General features: G+C 36.3%; 2 protein-coding genes across 2 annotated transcripts in view; one reads left to right on the top strand and one right to left on the bottom strand.

The window, feature by feature from the left end:
• Positions 1-1,777: 1,777 nt before the first annotated feature.
• On the bottom strand, positions 1,778-4,740 carry gpx1b (glutathione peroxidase 1b). The gene is made up of 2 exons (XM_056459128.1): positions 4,471-4,740; positions 1,778-2,378 (listed from the first exon to the last, which is right to left on the bottom strand). Exons 1-2 carry the CDS (start codon positions 4,690-4,692, stop codon positions 2,028-2,030), a joined length of 573 nt encoding a protein of 190 aa, XP_056315103.1. The 5' UTR covers positions 4,693-4,740; the 3' UTR covers positions 1,778-2,027.
• A 1,196-nt stretch (positions 4,741-5,936) lies between these two features.
• fancd2 (FA complementation group D2) overlaps positions 5,937-19,811 on the top strand; it is a 38,410-nt gene continuing 24,535 nt past the window's right edge. The window contains exons 1-18 of the mRNA XM_056460347.1: positions 5,937-6,083; positions 6,326-6,442; positions 6,548-6,682; positions 6,795-6,862; positions 7,186-7,295; positions 8,334-8,391; positions 8,692-8,744; positions 8,844-8,922; positions 9,084-9,208; positions 10,480-10,567; positions 12,331-12,435; positions 12,555-12,655; positions 13,929-14,040; positions 14,341-14,376; positions 14,482-14,628; positions 16,180-16,314; positions 16,444-16,575; positions 19,655-19,762. Of these exons, the coding sequence (XP_056316322.1) occupies positions 6,379-6,442; positions 6,548-6,682; positions 6,795-6,862; positions 7,186-7,295; positions 8,334-8,391; positions 8,692-8,744; positions 8,844-8,922; positions 9,084-9,208; positions 10,480-10,567; positions 12,331-12,435; positions 12,555-12,655; positions 13,929-14,040; positions 14,341-14,376; positions 14,482-14,628; positions 16,180-16,314; positions 16,444-16,575; positions 19,655-19,762 (1,656 nt within the window). The 5' untranslated portion in view covers positions 5,937-6,083; positions 6,326-6,378. The remainder of the gene's footprint in view (positions 6,084-6,325; positions 6,443-6,547; positions 6,683-6,794; positions 6,863-7,185; positions 7,296-8,333; positions 8,392-8,691; positions 8,745-8,843; positions 8,923-9,083; positions 9,209-10,479; positions 10,568-12,330; positions 12,436-12,554; positions 12,656-13,928; positions 14,041-14,340; positions 14,377-14,481; positions 14,629-16,179; positions 16,315-16,443; positions 16,576-19,654; positions 19,763-19,811) is intronic.

Genomic DNA, 19,811 nt, shown 5'->3' with positions numbered 1-19,811 from the left:
TATTTCACACCCATCTCCTACCACCCACCCGTTTTGTTATTTGTCCTAAACACCACCCTCCTCCCGGTCCTCATCTTTTTGGTACAGTCTCCAACAACAGTCGTCATCTTTCATATAGCATGATCGTCGACGCCGCCTGAAACCCCGCTCCATGGTAGCTTACAGTTACTAACACCACAAACGCACCCCCGGTTCTCAACTTTGTTACTCCGATACCCCCAAACGATAAATGTTGGCAGGTTCTTCTATTGACTCCCATAGTAGGAAAACATACTATCCAGCTTTCTTCAGAGTATCTTTTGTGTTCAACAGAAGAAAGAAACTCAAACCTGTTTGCGACAAGTGATGGGTGAAAAAATGATGACAAATTTTTAATTTTGGGTGAACTGACCGTACAGCAGGGGTGTCCAAACTCGGTCCTGGAGGGCCGGTGTCTTGCAAAGTTTAGTTCTAACCCCAATCAGACACACCTGGGCTAGCTAATCAAGCGCTTTCTAGGCTTTCTAGAAACATCCTTGCAGGTGTGTTGAGGTAAGTTGGAGTTAAAATCTGCAGGACACGCCGGCCCTCCAGGACTGAGTTTGGACACCCCTGATGTACAACATTGGTTAACTTTCCACACACCTACTTGTTTATGATTACTATTTTACATGATTTAAAATGGCTGCATTCCTGTCGAGTTGCACTGTCAAAGAAACTGTAATGGGTTTTATTCCAATGGAATGGAAAAAAATGGGTAGTTTTGTCAAACTTCAAGTATCTACCAAAATGTGAATGAAGTAAAAACACTTACATAACTAGTTTTGTGAGTATATGGGGATATGCCAATAGTTTTTGGCTAATGTATATATGAATAGCTGTATATGAATGTTTGTTTTGGATTTTAATGTGTACTTTAAGATGTTTTTTTGTTTTGACCATCCGACAAGCTAATCCAGCAAAAACTAGTGCTTAAAATGTTTCTAAATTCAGTATTTAAATCTCACAATTGAATAGAAAATGAGGCGAATAACTAAAAATGTCCTCCTTTTTAGAAAAAATGACCACCCATTTCACCGGGCTGCCTACAGGCCTGTATAGTATATATGGAATAGACCCTATGTCTTTGTTTTTAACGGAAGAAAGCAACTGTAGGACATGTATTTATTTTGTTTTGCCTGTATATGTTTTTTACTCTCAAAGTATTTTTTTTATTCTCAAAGTGCTAGTATTTATTGATTTGCACCAACAACCAGAATCACCATGGCCTCAGCAGATATCCACTTCTGAGTGAACTATCCCTTGAAACCGTGCTGCATATAAACATGTTTGTCCTGGTAACTGCAGTGGGAAATTCAACTCTCACACCAACACCAGAGATCAGTTTCCACTGGAGCTCATTAATACAGCATGAACCTCTTCAACACACCTGATGATCAGTGCCATGTTACACAAAACCCCCAAAGTCTTTTTTTATGTCCTCCCTCACTACACTGTCAATGATTTTTGTAAAGTACACAGTATTTAACTGTAAAATGAACAGTATTTTACTGTAGGACAGTTATGCAGTATATTACCGTATATTAAAGTTGCACTGAAAATTACTGTATATTTTACAGTAGAGATATACGATACTGTAAATACATATACAGCAAGATTATTGGGGCTGTAAATGTAAATATGGTATTTTTGCTGTAATTGATTTACAGCAAGTTACTGTATATACTACAGGAAATTATTAACAGTGTAGCTAAAGCTGAACCAAAAGTCTTGAACGAGACAAAGTAAGAGACTTAGGTAGAAAACTTACAAATTTATTGGTTAAAAGTGCATGATGTGCCACACAAGAGCTAAATGAAGCGATTCAGCCTGGACTATTGCAGGGCGTCAGCTGCTCCCGACAGACAAGCATGTTTACAGGAGCATCTTCATAAAGTAAAAGTCCAAACTCAGCAACATTTACACATATGAGAGCACAAACCTGCTGTGGAGACCAATGTATGCTATGCTAAGCAAGAACGGGACATCGGTTAGACCCCAAAACCCCGTTATTTTGGGATGCTGAGGAGCTTCTTGATGTCTCCGTCGATGCCGCTGGTCAGGAATCTCCTGCTGTAGCGTTTGAACGGGACTCCGTCAGACCCGATCAGAAACTTCTCGAAGTTCCAGGCGATGTCGTTTCTGCATACGGGACTCCAGATGATAAATTTGGGGTCGTTCATGAACGGCATAGGCTCATCGCTCGGGAACGGAAGCTTCTCCTTGAGGAAGGTGAAGAGCGGGTGAGCGTTTTTCCCATTCACGTCCACTTTCTCCAAAAGCTGGAATTTGGGCTCATAGCCATTGCCAGGACGGACGTACTTCAAGGACAAAAGGATCTCGTCATTTGTGCAGTTTTCCTACAAACACAAAGCAAAGACAGATTGCTGATAGTTGCGCTGTGAAGATATTTTGGTAATACTCTGCAATCAATGTGATTTATTATATGATAGTAAATCTATTAAAGATAGTGAATAGATAGGCCTACTACATTACGTTATTAGTCATTCTGTCTTAAAATATTTTTTAAATTAAAATACATTAGGAAATATATGAAATCATTACTTTATTTTAGAATGTAATCACTTAAATATGATTGTAGTTTTTATTAAGTTTGAAATAGGTTGTATTTATTCTTTAGTTTGCATTTAGTTTTGTAGCCTAACTTTGTAGCCTAATTTTGTCCTTGTCCAGTTTTCCATTTTCATACATTTGCAGGTTTTGTTTTATAAACTATTTGTTCATTAAAATTTGCCTAAAACTAGTTATTTTAGCTTTAAAGTATCCTATTTTAAAGTTTATTACATTCTTTTTTGTAACAAGTAAATATTAACTTCATTCATTTTCTTTTCAGCTTAGTCTCTATTAATCAGGGGTCACCACAGCGGAATGAACAGCCAACTTATCCAGCATATGTTTTACGCAGCGGATGCCCTTCCAGCTGCAACCCATCACTGGGAAACATCCACACACACTCATTCACACAAAAACACTACGGACAGTTTTAGCTTACCGAATTCACTTGTACTGCATGTCTTTGGACTTGTGGGGATATTAACTTCTTGCATATATATTTTATGCTTAAAGGGCACCTATTTTACCCCTTTTTCAATATTTAATATAAATCTTTTGTGTCTCCAGAATGTGTCTGTAAAGTTTCAGCTCAAAATACCCATCAGATTATTTATTAGACCTTTTTAAATCTGGGAAATGTGAGGTTTTATAACATGTAGCTGTTTTTTTTTTGCCTGTGCCTTTAATGCAAATGAGCTGGTTCTCCCCGCCCACCGTTCCCTCGTGCGTGTCAGAACCGTAGACTTCATTTATATAAACAGCACAGTGACAGACAATGAAGCAGATCTCCCTTACTACAGTAAGACCTTTATCAACTGTTATTTATTATATTTGTTGTGGAGTTAATTCAAGCCTTTCTGCCACAATGAGTCCCACAATGTCGTAATAAAGATTGCTTGTGCGCACACACACACACACATTTAGCTTTAATAGTTTTTGTATGCAAATGCGACAGGATACACATTAATAAATCGCATTTCTACGTCATGCTGCGGTGGGCCTCAAATGGGAGGAATTTACATCCTATTTTAACGACAGGAAATAAAAAAAAAAAGACTTACTGTGTTTCTATCACTCCAATATGACTGTGGAGACACTATACCTACACACAGTTCTGTCCAAACAGCTTACAAAAGATGATTGTCATCATAGGTGCCCTTTAATTCAATGGTATTTACTAACAGTTTGACAGTGAACTGACAATGTACAATTTAGAATTATTAAGTAACTACAACAAATTAGACAGAGTAGGCCTGAGTGTAATTACAATAAATGCAGTTTTATAAACGTCTTTTTAAAATTTACTGGAAATTTTAATCCATATAAATTTTTAGGTGCAAATATAAAATGTAAGTCATAATTTATAATAATGATCTATAAATATATATATTTATATCCGTAATTTTACAGTTTATTTCCAGCAGCTGGGGTGCCGGAAAAAAACTTAAAATAACGGCCATTAAATTATAGAAATTTACTGTAAAATAACGGCCATTAAATTACGGAAATTTACTGTAAAATAACGGCCATTAAATTACGGAAATTTACTGTAAAATAACGGCCATTAAATTATAGAAATTTACTGTAAAATAGCGGCCATTAAATTACAGAAATTTACTGTCAAATAACCGACATTAAATTACAGAAATTTACTGTAAAATAACGGACATTAAATTAGGGAAATTTCATTAAATTTTATTTTCTGAAATTCAATCTCTGTTATTTTACAGTAAATTTCTGTAATTTAACTGCCGTTATTTACGTTTTTTTTTTTTTTTACAGTGCAGTAGAGGTGTAGAGTAGGTTAAGGTGAGAGCTGAAGTGCGCCACAGACAGACAGACACCTGTTTAGAAGGACTGTTGAATCAGACTTCTCACCTGATAGCCGAACTGGTTGCAGGGAACACCCAGAACAACGAGCCCCTTCTCCGAGAAGCGCTCGTGCAGCTCGTTCATCTGGGTGTAATCCCGGCTGGTGGTTCCTCAGAGCGAAGCCACATTCTCGATCAGCACCACCTTGCCTTGTAAAGAAGAGAACTTGAACTCCTCTCCCGTAAGAGTTTTGGCTGTGATGTCATAAAATGATTTAATTCCAGCCATGATTACTCCAGCTTCTCCGTTGTCTCGCAGGTAAGTATATTGGATTTAGAAAAATGACACTAATATTAAATTGTGAGCTGTGGGCGGTGCGACCAACGACAACACATTTCACGCCTACTTTAATACACGCCCATAGAAAGTTAGGGAGCATCAACAAACTCCCGTTTACTGTTTCAAATTTGAAAACGAAATCTTGTCTTTTGGCCTGGTGACTTGTTATGTGTATATATATATATATATATATATATATATATATATATATATATATATATATATATATATATATATATATATATATATATATATATATATATGTTATCCCAACGCTCAACCCCCAACCTAGAGGACCAGGATATACACACATACACTACATACACACATACCCAATTCACCTACAGCACATGTTTTTGGACTGTGGGGGAAACCGGAGCACCCAGAGGAATATATATATATTCATTTGTTTATTTATACAAATATGAAGACAACTATGTTACATAAAATTATTATACAATAATACCCCAAAATAATTTCTATATCAATGCAGAATGCATTAGTCAGTGTCACCTGCTTTTTACAATGCACTGACACTGGAAAGCAGGTTTTCCCTGTGTCCTAATGTGCATATGCATCCCAAACATTGTCAACAACACATTGCTTGTTGAACATTGATTGACCCTGGTGATGAATGTGAACTACAAATATGGGTAAAGGTGTCAATACAAGTATGGCAGATGGATAAAGTTTGAATGATTAATAGATCAAAAACGTTTTTCTTATATTTTACCGGTGAAAACTTTATGAAATTTTATAAAAACTTGTTTGGTCATAAAACTTGAATAAATAATTGAATAAATAATTATACAAATGGGAAGACATCCCTGTATGGCAAATTGCAAATGGCAAATTTACTTGTTGCATTTCCAGTGTGAAAGGAGATCTTTTTATTTCACTGATTGGTGTTTATTCCATACATAAGTAGTATAGTTATTCTCCATAAATAATTTTATTAAACTTAGTTATTAAAGCTAAAAAACTATAATTAAACACTACTGTTTCAAGTGTTTTTAATGTAATGCTCACAGATTAGTTTAAGAAAACATGCAAAATCCATTAACATTCTTTACTCATCTGTTCCCAACATTTTTTTTAAAGTTAATTAAAAATCCTTATCCCTATGCAGTTGGAATCCGGCGGTTAGGAACTCTGCTGAGAATTTTACCACGGCCCCTAAACTGTATGAACCACTGGCGCGGGAAGCTCTGCGACATCCTGATCCTTTAGCCTTGTCACGAAAACACATTTTGAGCTTCAGCCTAAATTCATCACCATTTACTAACGCAGTATTTACACGACAAACGTTAAAGTTCAGCATCGCGGCGATTAACATCAAGGTAATACTTTGTCTTAAATACGGTCACTGCGTCGAGTTCGTCGAGTGTGTAATTTAGCTCTTGCTTTCCCAGTCTGTCACAAATAACGTTAATTATTGTTTACAGTCCTCAGAGAATGATTATGGGATTGATTGTCTGCACTAGAACTGTCATTATTATGCTGTCAGTGGTGTAGACAGTGCTTCAGATATAACCCATGAAATAACCCATGTAAATCAGGATATTTGTTGTAACTCCAACAGGTAACTTAGTGTAGCATCTGTGATTTAGCATTTTCGTCTGATCTAACTGAGATATGATGCGTAAGAAGAAGCGATCATCCATAACAGTGGATGAAGATCCCACTCTTGACATTTCTAGTAAGTACACACTCACTTCACTTCCAAAATAAATAATGGCAATGGTAAAATCATTGGCTTTGATTAACATCTCTGGAACTTTCTCATGTGTCTTGATTCATACAGAAGCAAAAAAGACCAAGAGCAGTGGACGATCCACAAAGTCTTCAGTTCAGAACTCCTGCCAGGACTCAGTTTTTGTTCAGTTTCTAAAGGAATCAGGAGTCACTCTGACATCTGGCAGTACAGCTAATGAAATAAGTAAGATAAATTGAATATGCAGTGTATACACTAAAGGTGAAATCACAATGAATGCATAAATGCTGAACAGATCAGGAGATCTCTTTTTGACATCTTTATTTATTTTTTACAGCTGTAGACCAAGTTATTTTCCAGAAGCGACTGCAGCAGCGTTTACGAAAAAATCCCAGATTCCCCAATGTGAGGATCTTGTCATTATATCACATTTTTCCCCTATAGACCATTTCAACGTGGTCATGTTATTGGCCCATGAACATTTCCTGCTTGTTATCAAACTATTTCATAACAGTAACAAGAGGCAATTCAATCATATTGTTAAAACAGCTATCATAACATTGTTTATCAATATGTGGCTCTTTTTGGACTCTCTGAAGCTATAGAAGCTATAGAAGTTAAAAATGTGAAACAGAAAGTGTGCTGGGGCCATTGTTTTTGTTTACATCCCTCAAAATGACCTATAAGATGCTTTATATGTGATTGCTTGTTGAATCCTGTGTTTTTAGATAATTCAGGAGTTTATTTCTGCACTGGAAACGTACATTGAAGAGCCAGAGAGATTCAGAAACTGCCTGCTGCCTTGTGTGCCGGCACACACTTCACAGCAGGATACTAAGTAATGCACTTTTTTTTTTTTCAACTGAACTGGATGATATTACATTTAAACAGGGTGACCACAAGGTCTTAAAAAGTATTAAAAGTTGATAAATAAATGAAGAGAAATTTAAGGCCCTTAAAAAGTATTAAAAAGTCTTAAATGCTATTTTGCAAGGTATTACAGATTATACAATGTATGATTGTATGCTAAAGTTTGCCTAAATGAAATCTGCAAATATCAGGATGCTGTGTAGTTTATGAAATCAATGAAATCCTGCTAGATTTGACATCATGCTGTTTTGTTTACTGCAGTAACCAAGGCAACTCCATTATTTTTGCAGTTCTACAGGTGCCAACCTGCTGAATTAGCTAGTTTTAATAGATTTGTATCCAGTATATAAATAATGTTTTAGTTTTGGATTAGTTTCTTCCATTAATATTTAGTAAATATACTGTAAGCAGGGCCAGATGGAATCTGCGGATGTTTTTTGCTATTTCTGCGGAAAATTTCGGTAAAAATCAGCGGATTTCTGCGAAATTATTTTGGGAGTATCATAACTAAACTTTTATTTAATGCTTACAATGCAAATCCAATTCGATTCACTTTATTTGGTAAACAAAGCAGGTCTCTCATATAATATATCTACTAAAAGACAGAAAATATTACTGTACACACTGCGTTGTACATAAATCAGATGAACATTTTCATATTAGTCAATAATATTACTGTGATTCATAAAAAAACTGAATAAATATAGATGTACACACATTAACTCAAGTAAATAAACAGAATTTATAATGGCCTAAAAATCTGTGGAATTCTGCGCACGCAGATTTCGTGTGGGCCTAACTGTAAGTTAAAATCTCGCAAGTGTTTCTGGTTTAAACCTAAAGTGGTTATAAGGTCTTAAATTGTATGGAAAGAGTCTTAAAAGGTATTGAATTTCACTCTCTGATTCCTGTATATACTCTGAAAAGGTTTTATGTAATAATGAGTTTTATTTCGCTTGACTTGTAAATGCTTATTTTCTTTCTTTTTTTGTTCATTTTTCATCAGTTCCAGTTCCTATCAGGAAAGTCTGGTACGCTTGTTGCTCGGAATAGAAATGCTGCAGGTACAAATAATCAAATCATTTGCCTTTTAAATTATGATTTCTCCCCCCTTTTTCTTAATTTATACTTGCAAGCCATTCTAAATTCAAATGTAAAATTGTTATTATATATTATATTGTATTATAAACATATTATATAATTTAAGAATATATAATTGTATTAATTTTATTGAAGTAAAAAAAAATTACTGACAAGTAATCCATATTGATTGGAAAAAGCAATGGAAAACTTTTATGGACTTATTTATTGTTTTGCTTGCAGTATGCTTAAATCATATATTTATTTCCTTTTCCAACATTTAGACTCTGGTCATAAACACTTTATTCGAAAAGCTTCCAGAATTCATGTTTGAAGGGTAAATCTCCATTTGTTGACATTTTATACACATGACTTAAATTGCAGACACAGTCCTGCATCACTTGCTTATATCTAACTATGATGTTCTCTGTTACAGAGCGAGTGAGGACGGCCTCAATGTTCCCCGTCTCATAGTAAACCAGTTAAAGTGGCTGGACCGAATCGTAGACGGCAAGGTACACCATTCACTGATACTGTCAACTATAGCCAGTTTACACTTGCTGTGAAAATCCTAAATTATGAATATATCTCAGTCAACATCATGATTCCTCTCACTTACTTCATGTCAAAGCCAAATTACAGGTGTCTGACTGCTATAATTGCTGTGTATGTGTAGGATCTGAGCAGTAAGCTGATGCAGATGGTGTCTGTGGCTCCAGTGGAGATTCAGCGAGACATTATTACCAGCCTTCCAGAAATCCTGGAGGATTCACAGCATGGAGACATGGCCAAAGAGCTGAAGTACGGGAGTAGTTGCTGAGCCTGTGGCTTTCGTGTTTTTGCACTTTGTCCCAATTCTTAAGATAGAAGTGTCTGTTAGAGCTGATTTAGGCCCTGTCCACACGAACATGGGTATTTTCAAAACCGCACTTTTTTTGCTACACAGATTCACTGGTTGTTCACAAGAAAATGCAGTTTCAGGTGACTGAAATCGGTACTTTTTCAAAACTCTGGCCAGGGTGCAAATTTTGAAAAATCTTTCAAAAGTGTGGATGCTCTTCCAGTCAGCATGTGCATTGTTTTCTCCTTTCTGATTGGCCAACATGGCTGGGCTCACACCAAACATGAAATATGCAAATGAGGCAAAATTCCACACATTTACCGCAAACGCATTGCTTTTTTCATGTCGTTCACCTGTGGGACGGTAATCCAGTGTCATGAGAAATTGAATCCCCCCTGAGAATTGCGTCCACCTATAGGACCCTGAGTGATCCTATTGTTTTACTGGAGTTGTAATAGGTATAGTTTATAGTGGCTCATTATAAAGTACAGTATATGAAGTCACGTTCATAATTTATATAATGTAATAAGCGGTGGTGAAATTTCATTTCACCATTAAAATGGCATGTATAAGTGTTATATTGACCCTTTCATAAACTAATGTATAATTAAAGGGATGCATGGATTATGAAGACGGGCATTTATCTTTTGTACTGATTAGTTAGCCCAGTTAGCTTATGTGCTAGCAAAATCATACCCCTACCGTTAGCCTCCTGGCTACAATAAGCTAACGCAGCTCTGATTAACCACACAACAAGGGATCACAATAATAGCTTTCACCACAAATGATCCCTTAGGGGTCCTAAGTAAACTCGATTGCAGGGGGGACTCGATTTCTCACCACACCGGCTCTATTCTCTGCATTTATTTGTATGCAATTTACTCATGCAAATATTTAATTCCCCGTTTGGTTTGAACCCAGTATAAAAGTGTTATTATCACCGCCTGTTGGTTCAGCGTGCCCTTAACATGCATCATAGTGTGTGTTTGCGTTTTTATGTGGATGGAGATTTTTTTTAAAGAAAGCAGGGAAAACCCCATTCATAAAAATACATGTGTATGTGTGGACATGACTTTATTCTCCATTTCAGTTTTTTGTGTGTGTATATTGTTTGGTTTTAGTAATTATGGCTATGATCTGGTAATGATAAGTGTGACTGTTATGAAGATGCTTATTATAATTTAGTGTATTGTGTTTACGTAAGTGTGTTTGTGTCTGCTCTCTTGTGCAGTGGTTTACTTCAGCAGAACACTCAACTCGCTGTGCCTATTTTGGATGCTTTATCCAGCCTGAATCTGAGTTACGCCCTACTGTCCGAGGTACTTGTTAACAAGCTGTTTCTTAAAAACTGTCATTGCTTTACATTTGTTTATTTTGTTTACTCTTATATGCTGTTGGGGATGTTTTCATCCACTCTGGGGTGATTTTGAGTCCTACTTTGGCCACAACTTTCTCTGAAATTATCTTATGGTGACAAATCTTATTTTAATACATATTTTGGGAAAATGCTTTGAAAATTTTCAAAAACTCCTAAATTCACTCTGGGCAAATTGACTACCCTTTTGTTATGTTAGTGGCTGTTTTTACCCCATTGACTTCCATTATGATGACATTTTTTGATCGCAAAGCCATGACACCATGTCAGTATGTTTCCTTGATTTGATTGTTGTTCCTACTCATCTCTGGTCACAAACTTTGGATCATGACCAAAAGGACAAGATCTCCAATACAAGCGGCTGAAATGAGTTTCCTTCGCAGGGTGGCAGGGCGTACCCTTATAGATAGGAGCTCTGTCACCCGGAAGGAGCTCGGAGTAGAGCCGCTGCTTCTCCACATCGAGAGAAGTCAGCTGAGGTGGCTCGGGCACCTGTTTCGAATGCCTCCTGAATGCCTACCTAGGCAGGTGCTCCAGGCATGTCCCACTGGGATGAGGCCTTGGGGAAGACCCAGGAAATTCTGGAGGGGCTATGACTCTCGGCTGGCCTGGGAATGCCTCGGGATCCCCCCGAAGGAGCTGGAGGAAGTGTATGGGGTTCTCTCCTAAGACTGCTGCCCCCGTGACCCCGCCCCGGAAAGGCGGATGAAAATGAATAAATGAATGAATGATTGAATGATTGAATGATTGTTGGTGGTTTCCCCGTTGGGAAGAGGTAAAATAGTCATTTTTGTTGCTGATCATCAGTTGCAGTGCAAAAAAAAACTTAGTTTCTGGCTTTTATATGGAGTTATAGAGAGTATAGTGTGTGTGTGAGAGAGAGACCTTTGCGCACTTACCTTGATATGTCTGAGAAAATCTAAATAAGCAGCTTAGCTCTCAAAACATAGTGGACATAGTAAGTGTGTTTATACACACACACAAACACACACACACACACACACACACACACACACACACACACACACACACACACACTCTAATCTGCTATTTTACTCCATATAAAAACCAGAAACATTTTTTGCACAAACTTATCCACAGGGTCAATGGTGCCAACTGATGATCAACAATAAGAGTTACAAATTTTACCCCTTTCCAATGAGGAAAACCACCAACAATCATGAATGCTTGATTATTTGGTGTCATGGTTTTGCGATCAAAAAATGTTGTTATAATGGAAGTCAATGGGCAAAACACAGACCAACAAAAGGAAAGGGTAGTCAATTTGAACAATACACAAGGGTTAAAGGATAATTTTTAAGAGGAAAAAAATGCTTAATGAAGCCTGCTTTTTAAAAAAATACAGTCAATGTGTGTAAACAGTAATGTTTTACAATTTTAATTAAAAAAATATGATATCAGTGATGAAAAAGCAATATTATATCAGCATAATTTTTTCCCAGCCTTCACCGTCTCAGTGTCCTTGCTGTGTTTCTTACTAATATCAATACCAAAAACAGTTAAATTATTATTTTCAATGAAAGCAATGGAAATTTGCTGTTTTTTTCAGGAATCTTTTATAAACTGAATGTTTTACAATAAAAAAAAAATGATATCACTTTTTGATCTTGCTTAATGTAAGTATTATTTCACTTTTCAATGGTAGTGTGCACTGTTCATAATCATCTGTGTGTTTGTCTCTGTCAGGTGCGTGAGGCAGTAATGGGAACTCTCTCTGCTGTGCAGTTGGAGGATCTTCCAGTTGTGGTGAAGTTTGTCTTGCACTCCATCTCTGCATCTGATGCTAATGAGGTTAGGCCTCCATCTAGACCTTTATGACAGCGAGAAAACGTGAACATTTCCTTACTCCAGTGTCTGATTTTGAAATCACTTTCTTTTTGTTAAGCTGTAGTCACATTTATGCTCCTCAGGTGGTGTGTGACCTGCGGAAAAAGTTGGAACTGGAGCAGTGTGTCTTACCAGCAGTGCTACAGGCCTCTCAGAGCCGAATGAAAAACAAAACCATGTCAAGGTGAGACATTTTCACACTTCAATAAATACTATATTGTCATTTTTTTCCCCAAACCCACTTAGCTGGCTTTTCTTAATTTGAGAATAATACAGTAAACAAAAAAGAAATTGTGGTCACTCACTGGCCACTTTATTAGGTACACCTGTCCAACTGCTTGTTAACGCAAATTTCTAATCGGCCAATCACATGACAGCAACTTAATGCATTTAGGCATGTAGACATGGTCAAGACGATCTGCTGCAGTTCAAACCATCAGAATGGGGAAGAAAGGTGATTTAAGGGACTTTGAACGTGGCATGGTTGTTGGTGCCAGACGGGCCGGTCTGAGTATTTCAGAAACTGCTGATCTACTGGGATTTTCACGCACAACCATCTCCAGGGTTTACAGAGAATGGTCTGAAAAAGAGAAAATATCCAGTGAGTGGCAGTTCTGTGGGCACAAATGCTTTGTTGATGCCAGAGATCAGAGGAGAATAGCCAGACTAGTTTGAGCTGATAGAAAGGCAACAGTAACTCAAATAAACACTCGTTACAACCAAGGTATGCAGAAGAGCATTTCTAAATGCACAACACGTCCAAACTTGAGGTAGATGGGCTATAGCAGCAGAAAACCACACTGGGTGCCACTCCTGTCAGCTAAGAACAGGAAACTGAGGCTACAATTCACACAGGCTCACCAAAATTGGACAATAGAAGATTGGAGAAAAATTGCCTGGTTTAATTAATATCAAATGACCTCCACAGTCACCAGAACTCAATCCAATAGAGCATCTTTCAGTGGTTAGACTTTCAAAAGTGAAAATTAAACCACACTGAACTAATATGAACTTAATGTAAACTGGAAGCTTCTGTAGCCAAAACAAATTCCTTGTGTGTGTGAAGCACACTTGGCAATAAAACTGATTCTGATTCTAAACTCTGAACTCTGAAAACTGGACCGACGGTTTCAATTTACTACAATCTTCTATGTTAACCTGTTTTGGCACAATCTACATTGTAAAAGCACTACAGAAATAAAGCTGAATTGAATTGTGGAATGGGCGATTCTCATCATGGATGTGCAGCCGACAAATCTGCAGCAACTGCGTGATGCTATCATGTCAATATGGACCAAAATCTCTGAGGAATATTTCCAGTACCTTGTTGAATCTGTCCCATGAAGGATTAAAGCTGTTCTGAAGGCAAAAGTGGGTCCAACCCGGTACAAGTAAGGTGTACCTAATAACTTGAGTGTACGTCTACCATGTTGTGTATTCATGATGTCACTTCTCAGGTCCTCCAGTGTCCCATCATGCAGCAGTGGTCAGGATAGTGTGGCTTTGATTCTAGACGTCATAAAGTCAGCGATCCGCTTTCAGAAGACAATCTCAGAAGCGTGGCTAAAGGTCAGCTGAGAGTTCATAGAATTAATATAGTTATTTTTCCCAAAATTATATTCATGACGAAAAATGTCAATCATGAAACTTTTACAATTTAAATGTATAGTTTAAAAAATGTTTACCAAAAATAATGTATTAATGATGATAATGTTAATTTACTTAACATTAAGGGAACTTTGTGGTTGTACATTAGATGTAATATTTTAATTCTCATTATTTTTATTAGTAATATTTTTATGACAATTCTAGAAATAATTTATTTCCAACCAACTGTGATTTTGTGTATAATATTTCTGTTTGTTTTAGGCTATAGAGAATGTTGACGAATCAGAGGATCATAAGGTGTGTCTGATTTCTAATGTTTTTGTTTAATATTGTTTGTTTATAGTTATTGACCCTTTTGAACATTCAAGTGCAAGTCTAAATGCTACTTATTTTCTATTTCAGGTGGTTGATCTGTTGGTGCTGTTCATTCTTCACTCCACTAATGCAAACCACAGTCGTCGTGGGGCGGAGCGAGTGCTCAAGGTCAAAGTTCGCAAGGGCCTGATTCAGGAAAGTCTCCTGCAGAAGACCTTTAAGGGCCATGCTCAGGTCTGCCTTCCTTCACATGGATATGACTAAAGGAACAGCCATAAATATTAAGTTATCATATCAAATCTGAGCTAGGGCTGAGCAATATGACAAAAATCTCATATCGTGATTACGATATACATCACGATATTGTAACTTTTCTGTAAATTTGATCAATTGTGTACTTACATAGACCACATTGAAAGGACTTTTACGTTTTAAAGTACTTACTCAAAAATCTACTCATGCCTTTATGATCATATTTCTCACATTATTTAGAACTTCAGAGTAAGTGTTTGATTGCAAATTTAGGATAATAAAAAACATAAATTCACATTGAAGTCTGAATTATTAACCCCCCTGTTTATTTTTTCCCCAATTTCTGTTTAATGAAGAGAAGATATTTTCAGCACATTTCTAAACATAATAGTTTTAATAACTCATCTCTAATAACTTATTTATTTTATCTTTGCCATGATGACAGTACATAATATTTTACTAGATATTTTAAGGCACTTCTATACAGCTTAAAGTGAAATTTAAAGGTTTAACTAGGTTAATTAGGTTAACTAGGCAGGTTAGGGTAATTAGGCAAGTTATTGTATAATGATGGTTTGTTCTGTAGACTATCGAAAATAATTGTAACTTAAAGGGGCTAATAATTTTTACCTTAAAATGATTTTTTAAAAATTAAAAACTGCTTTTATTCTAGTCGAAATAAAACAAATAAGACTTTCTCCAGAAAGAAAAATATTATCAAACATACTGTGAAAATGTCCTTGCTCTGTTAAACATCATTTGGGAAATATTTAAAAAAGAAAAAAAATTCAAAGGAGGGCTAATAATTCTGACTTCAAATGTGTGTATATGTATGTATGTATGTATATATGTATGTATGTATGTATGTATGTATGTATGTATGTATGTATGTATGTATATATATGTGTGTATGTATATGTATGTATATATATGTATATATATACATGTATGTATGTATGTATATGTATGTATATATATGTATATGTATGTATATGTATGTATATGTATATATATGTATGTATATGTGTATATATATATGTATATATGTAAATGTATGTGTATATATATATATATATATATATATATATATATATATATATATATATATATATATATATATATATATATATATATATATATATATATATATATATATATATATGTATGTATATGTATATGTTGAGAAATATCTAGTCAAATATTATTTACTGTCATCATGGCAAAGATAAAATAAATCAGTTATTAGAAATGAGTAATTAAAACTATTATGTTTAGAAATGTGCTGAAAAAAATCTTCTCTCCGTTAAACAGAAATTGGGGAAAAAATAAACAGGGGGGCTAATAATTCTGACTTCAACTGTATATATAAAACATATGCCGGTATAGTTGGTGGTTCATTCTGTTGTGGCGACCCCTGATAAATAAGGGACTAAGCAGAAGAAAAATTAATGAATGAAAAATGCAGTATGTAAACATTGTACACTGCCCGAGTGACTGTACTAAATCGTTGTAAACTGTATCTGTTTCCTGCAGGTGATGCGGGGTTATTTCCCATCCATCCTGGCTCTGGCTCAGGGACTCTTGCGTTCCCCAGACTGCTGTGTGGTGCCTTTTGGGGGTCACATGTACAAACAGGCCTTCACTGCCTTTGACTCCTACTGTCAGCAGGTGAGCACCGCAGAATTATGGACATTTAGCATTCCCTCACAGATGTGTACTGATGGCCTATTTGTGCATGTCTGTTTGTGTGCGTGTGTGTGTGTGCGTGTGTGTGTGTGTGTTGTGTGTGTTTTGCAGGAGGTTGTGGGCTCTCTGGTCACACACGCATGCAGTGGTGTGAGTGGTGAAGTGGATGTGGCTCTGGAGCTGCTATGTGAGCTTGTGTCTCAGAAACCAGCAGAGATGAGCCAGTTCACTGTGTTTGTGAAGGTACGAATACCAGTCTGCTTTGTGACCTTTGTCTTGGTTTACTACAGTTGTGGTACAGTTATGAAAACTTTTAATAAATAATGAAAAGGTTAAAATGTATTTATTAGGTCCTACAAAAGGTATTTCATTTTTATTGTGATTTTTACCAATTGTTTTCACGTTTTTTATTAACTCTAAATGTCTTTTTACAAAGTACTGGTCTGGTCAAGAAGCAGTTTTTTTTTTGTCGGATTGGACCATTTGGATCTGTCTGAATAAAATTATTTAATTATTATTACTTGTAATTAGTGTTCATAATTATTAATAAACTCAAATATAATGTAATTTAAATAAAATACTTTAAAATAGAGCTGCACGATATTGGAAACATTTGTTTTTCTGTGATATGAATATAATTTTCACCAGATGATTTTACTGTTGATACTGTTAAAACTGTTACTGATAAACACTTGATAGTCTTTGTTGTATAAAAAAATGAAAAATTAATCTTTGTTAAAATGTTATAATTTCTTATACACAAATGAGTACACTTGAAATCTCACTGTTATAGGCTTTAAAAACAAACAGACCAAGCAACTGAAAAACTTTCACCCTTTTAAGGTTAAACTTAATAATGTGGTTCCTGGTCAAATATAATCCCACCCAAATTTCCTAATGGATAAATAAACTGTAACTGAACTGACATTGCAGATTCTGCAATGTGACTATTGTAGATTTCCACACTACAATATTGATGCTGAAATGATATATTGTGCAGTACTTTATAATATAATAGGGCTACATAATATATAGTTTCAGCATCAATATTGCAGAAAATTCGTCAATTGCATTTAATTTATATTGTGAAGACCGTGAATTGTTATTTTACCTTTGATTATTCAATATCTCTAAAGCAGGTCGCACACCGGAAGCGCCGCTTGGTGCCACAACACGGCGCGCACATGACAGTTGAAACTATTACACACCAGACGTGGACATTCGCATGATATTTAACATGAAATTAATCAGATGGCGCCCTGTGGTGCGGCAGAGAAATGAACAGTGTCCTGAGTCGTGGCTGGGCGCAGCGGATAGCCGCCGACCTGCGGCGCCGGTGTGTGTACCCTGATAGAAATATGTTTAGAAATCTGAAATGTATGGCGCTGTGTGGCACTTCTGTTGTGCGACCTGCTTAAGACTAAGACTTCCTCAAAAATATATAACGCACATTTCTTTATCTTTTGTGAAAACCTTTCTTTTATTGTTTGTATTAATCTAGTTTACTGTTTTCTTTAATGCTGATTTTATGTATTATGCAATATCATCGCAACCATTATAATATGATTAAGGGTTATTTAAAGGGGTGGTCCACTACGATATCATGTTTTAAACTTTAGCTGATGAGTAATGTAGTTGTGTGAACATGAACAGCATCTCTGAATGTAAGACACTCAAAGTTCAATGCAAAGGGAGACCTTGGTTTTTACAGAGTTAGTTTAGCAAAGCCTACAATGAACAAATTTTGGAGATTACAAAAAAATACTTTCGGGCCTGTGAAATCACAAACACATTCACCGCGCACACACTGCGCAGCTAAGGGGCGTGGCCAGAGGTGCTGTAATGTTACAGCAGAGGGAGCTGAAATGCCAACCAAAAGCTGCTATATTCACAGAGCTTCTTCTGTTTCTGTGTTTGGGCTTCCAAAGGACACGACACAAAGACAGAAGTGCTCACAGTTCAATATTAATTATGTTCCAGAGAATTATAAAATGCATAGCAAGCATGATTTGACAAAACACAGCTTCCAGAATCTGTCCCAGTTCAGTTCTGGATTCGATTAAGATCTCCTCAAAGAAGGAGCAGCTCCAACAAGCAGAAGCTGTAGACTGTGAGTTTTTATTTGTTAAAATTGATCATGACATGTACAGTGTCTAGCCCTAACGGTAACAACAAGAAATGCTGTTTGGCATCGCTAACGATTTAGCTAATAATTCATATTTATCAGTCAAAGTGCTGTAAACACACACACACTTCACCAGCGCGTGCGTGTCTCTCTATAGGCAGCTTTTCCATGCGTTTTACATCTCAGATAATGAGCTCGCAAAAGTTATGTGAACGATTCATATTACTTACACGTGCATATTCCGAATATATGTGAAAGACGTCGTGTAAAGTGTTGAGTTAAAAAAATACAGGGGAGCTTGCCTAACTCGTGTAGCATCAGAAAAATCAATCAAGGCTCACACAGGTCGCATCCCACATCTTGTGCTTTATTCTTCTGTCAACAGTCTCACTGTTTATTACAGAAAACAACTTAATCCAAGCATCAGAGAAAAAGAAATATAAACATCGGTCATGCGCACATGCACTTCTCGTGTTACATGCGTCTACAGACAGTTCACACACACACACACACACACATAGACACACACAGCAGCGATCTCTCTTAAAGAAGCCTCACCCCATTTTCACTCGCTACAGACACTTGTCAGATGTTATTTTAGAGAGCGGGCATGATGTTGACTGACTGTTTACACAAAAAGCGTGTACTTGTACGGGCGTGACGTGGAGCCGATCCATGAATCGCAGCACATTATGACACATAACCAATCAGAGTCACTTAAGGGCGGGCCTTTCAGAGGAACTAGGAAATATGACAGTGGTTTTCATGTTAGCTGAGTAGCCGTATATAATCAAAGTGAGATTTGTGAAACATGAGCACACATTGCTTTGCATCTTATAAACACAACCAAGCCTGAAAATGACAATTCTGTTCCACCCCTTTAAGGCATCTGGTAAAATAGATCATATAATATATATTGCGGAAATGCAAAATATCGCAATGCGATAATTTTTTTCCAATATTGTGCAGTCCTATTACATAAATGTAATAATATTTGCATTAACTCTTAAAAGGTCATGGTAGAAGCCATGGAAATTAATTAGTAAGCAAAGTGGAACAATATTTCATCTTTACCTTTCTTTTCACCTTATATGTTGAACTATTAGGAATATTTTATTTAATTGTAGTTAATCATTACTTTTATTGGATTTATTTATGCAATATATCAGATCTGTGCATTGTTGGGTGTTTTAAAAGGGTATTCTGGATTACATGGACAACCTGACCTCACAGCAGATCAGACGACTCTTCCACCTGCTCAGTCGCCTGGCATTTGGGCAGGAGCAGCATGGAGGACACATCCAGGTCAGAAACATCTGAAATATATAGCATACAATGTTTATTTTATTTTTTA

The sequence above is a fragment of the Danio aesculapii genome, chromosome 6 (genome assembly GCF_903798145.1).
Source record: "Danio aesculapii chromosome 6, fDanAes4.1, whole genome shotgun sequence".
In the NCBI taxonomy this organism is placed as follows: Eukaryota; Metazoa; Chordata; class Actinopteri; order Cypriniformes; family Danionidae; genus Danio; species Danio aesculapii.
This window is presented reverse-complemented; position numbering and strand designations above follow the sequence as displayed.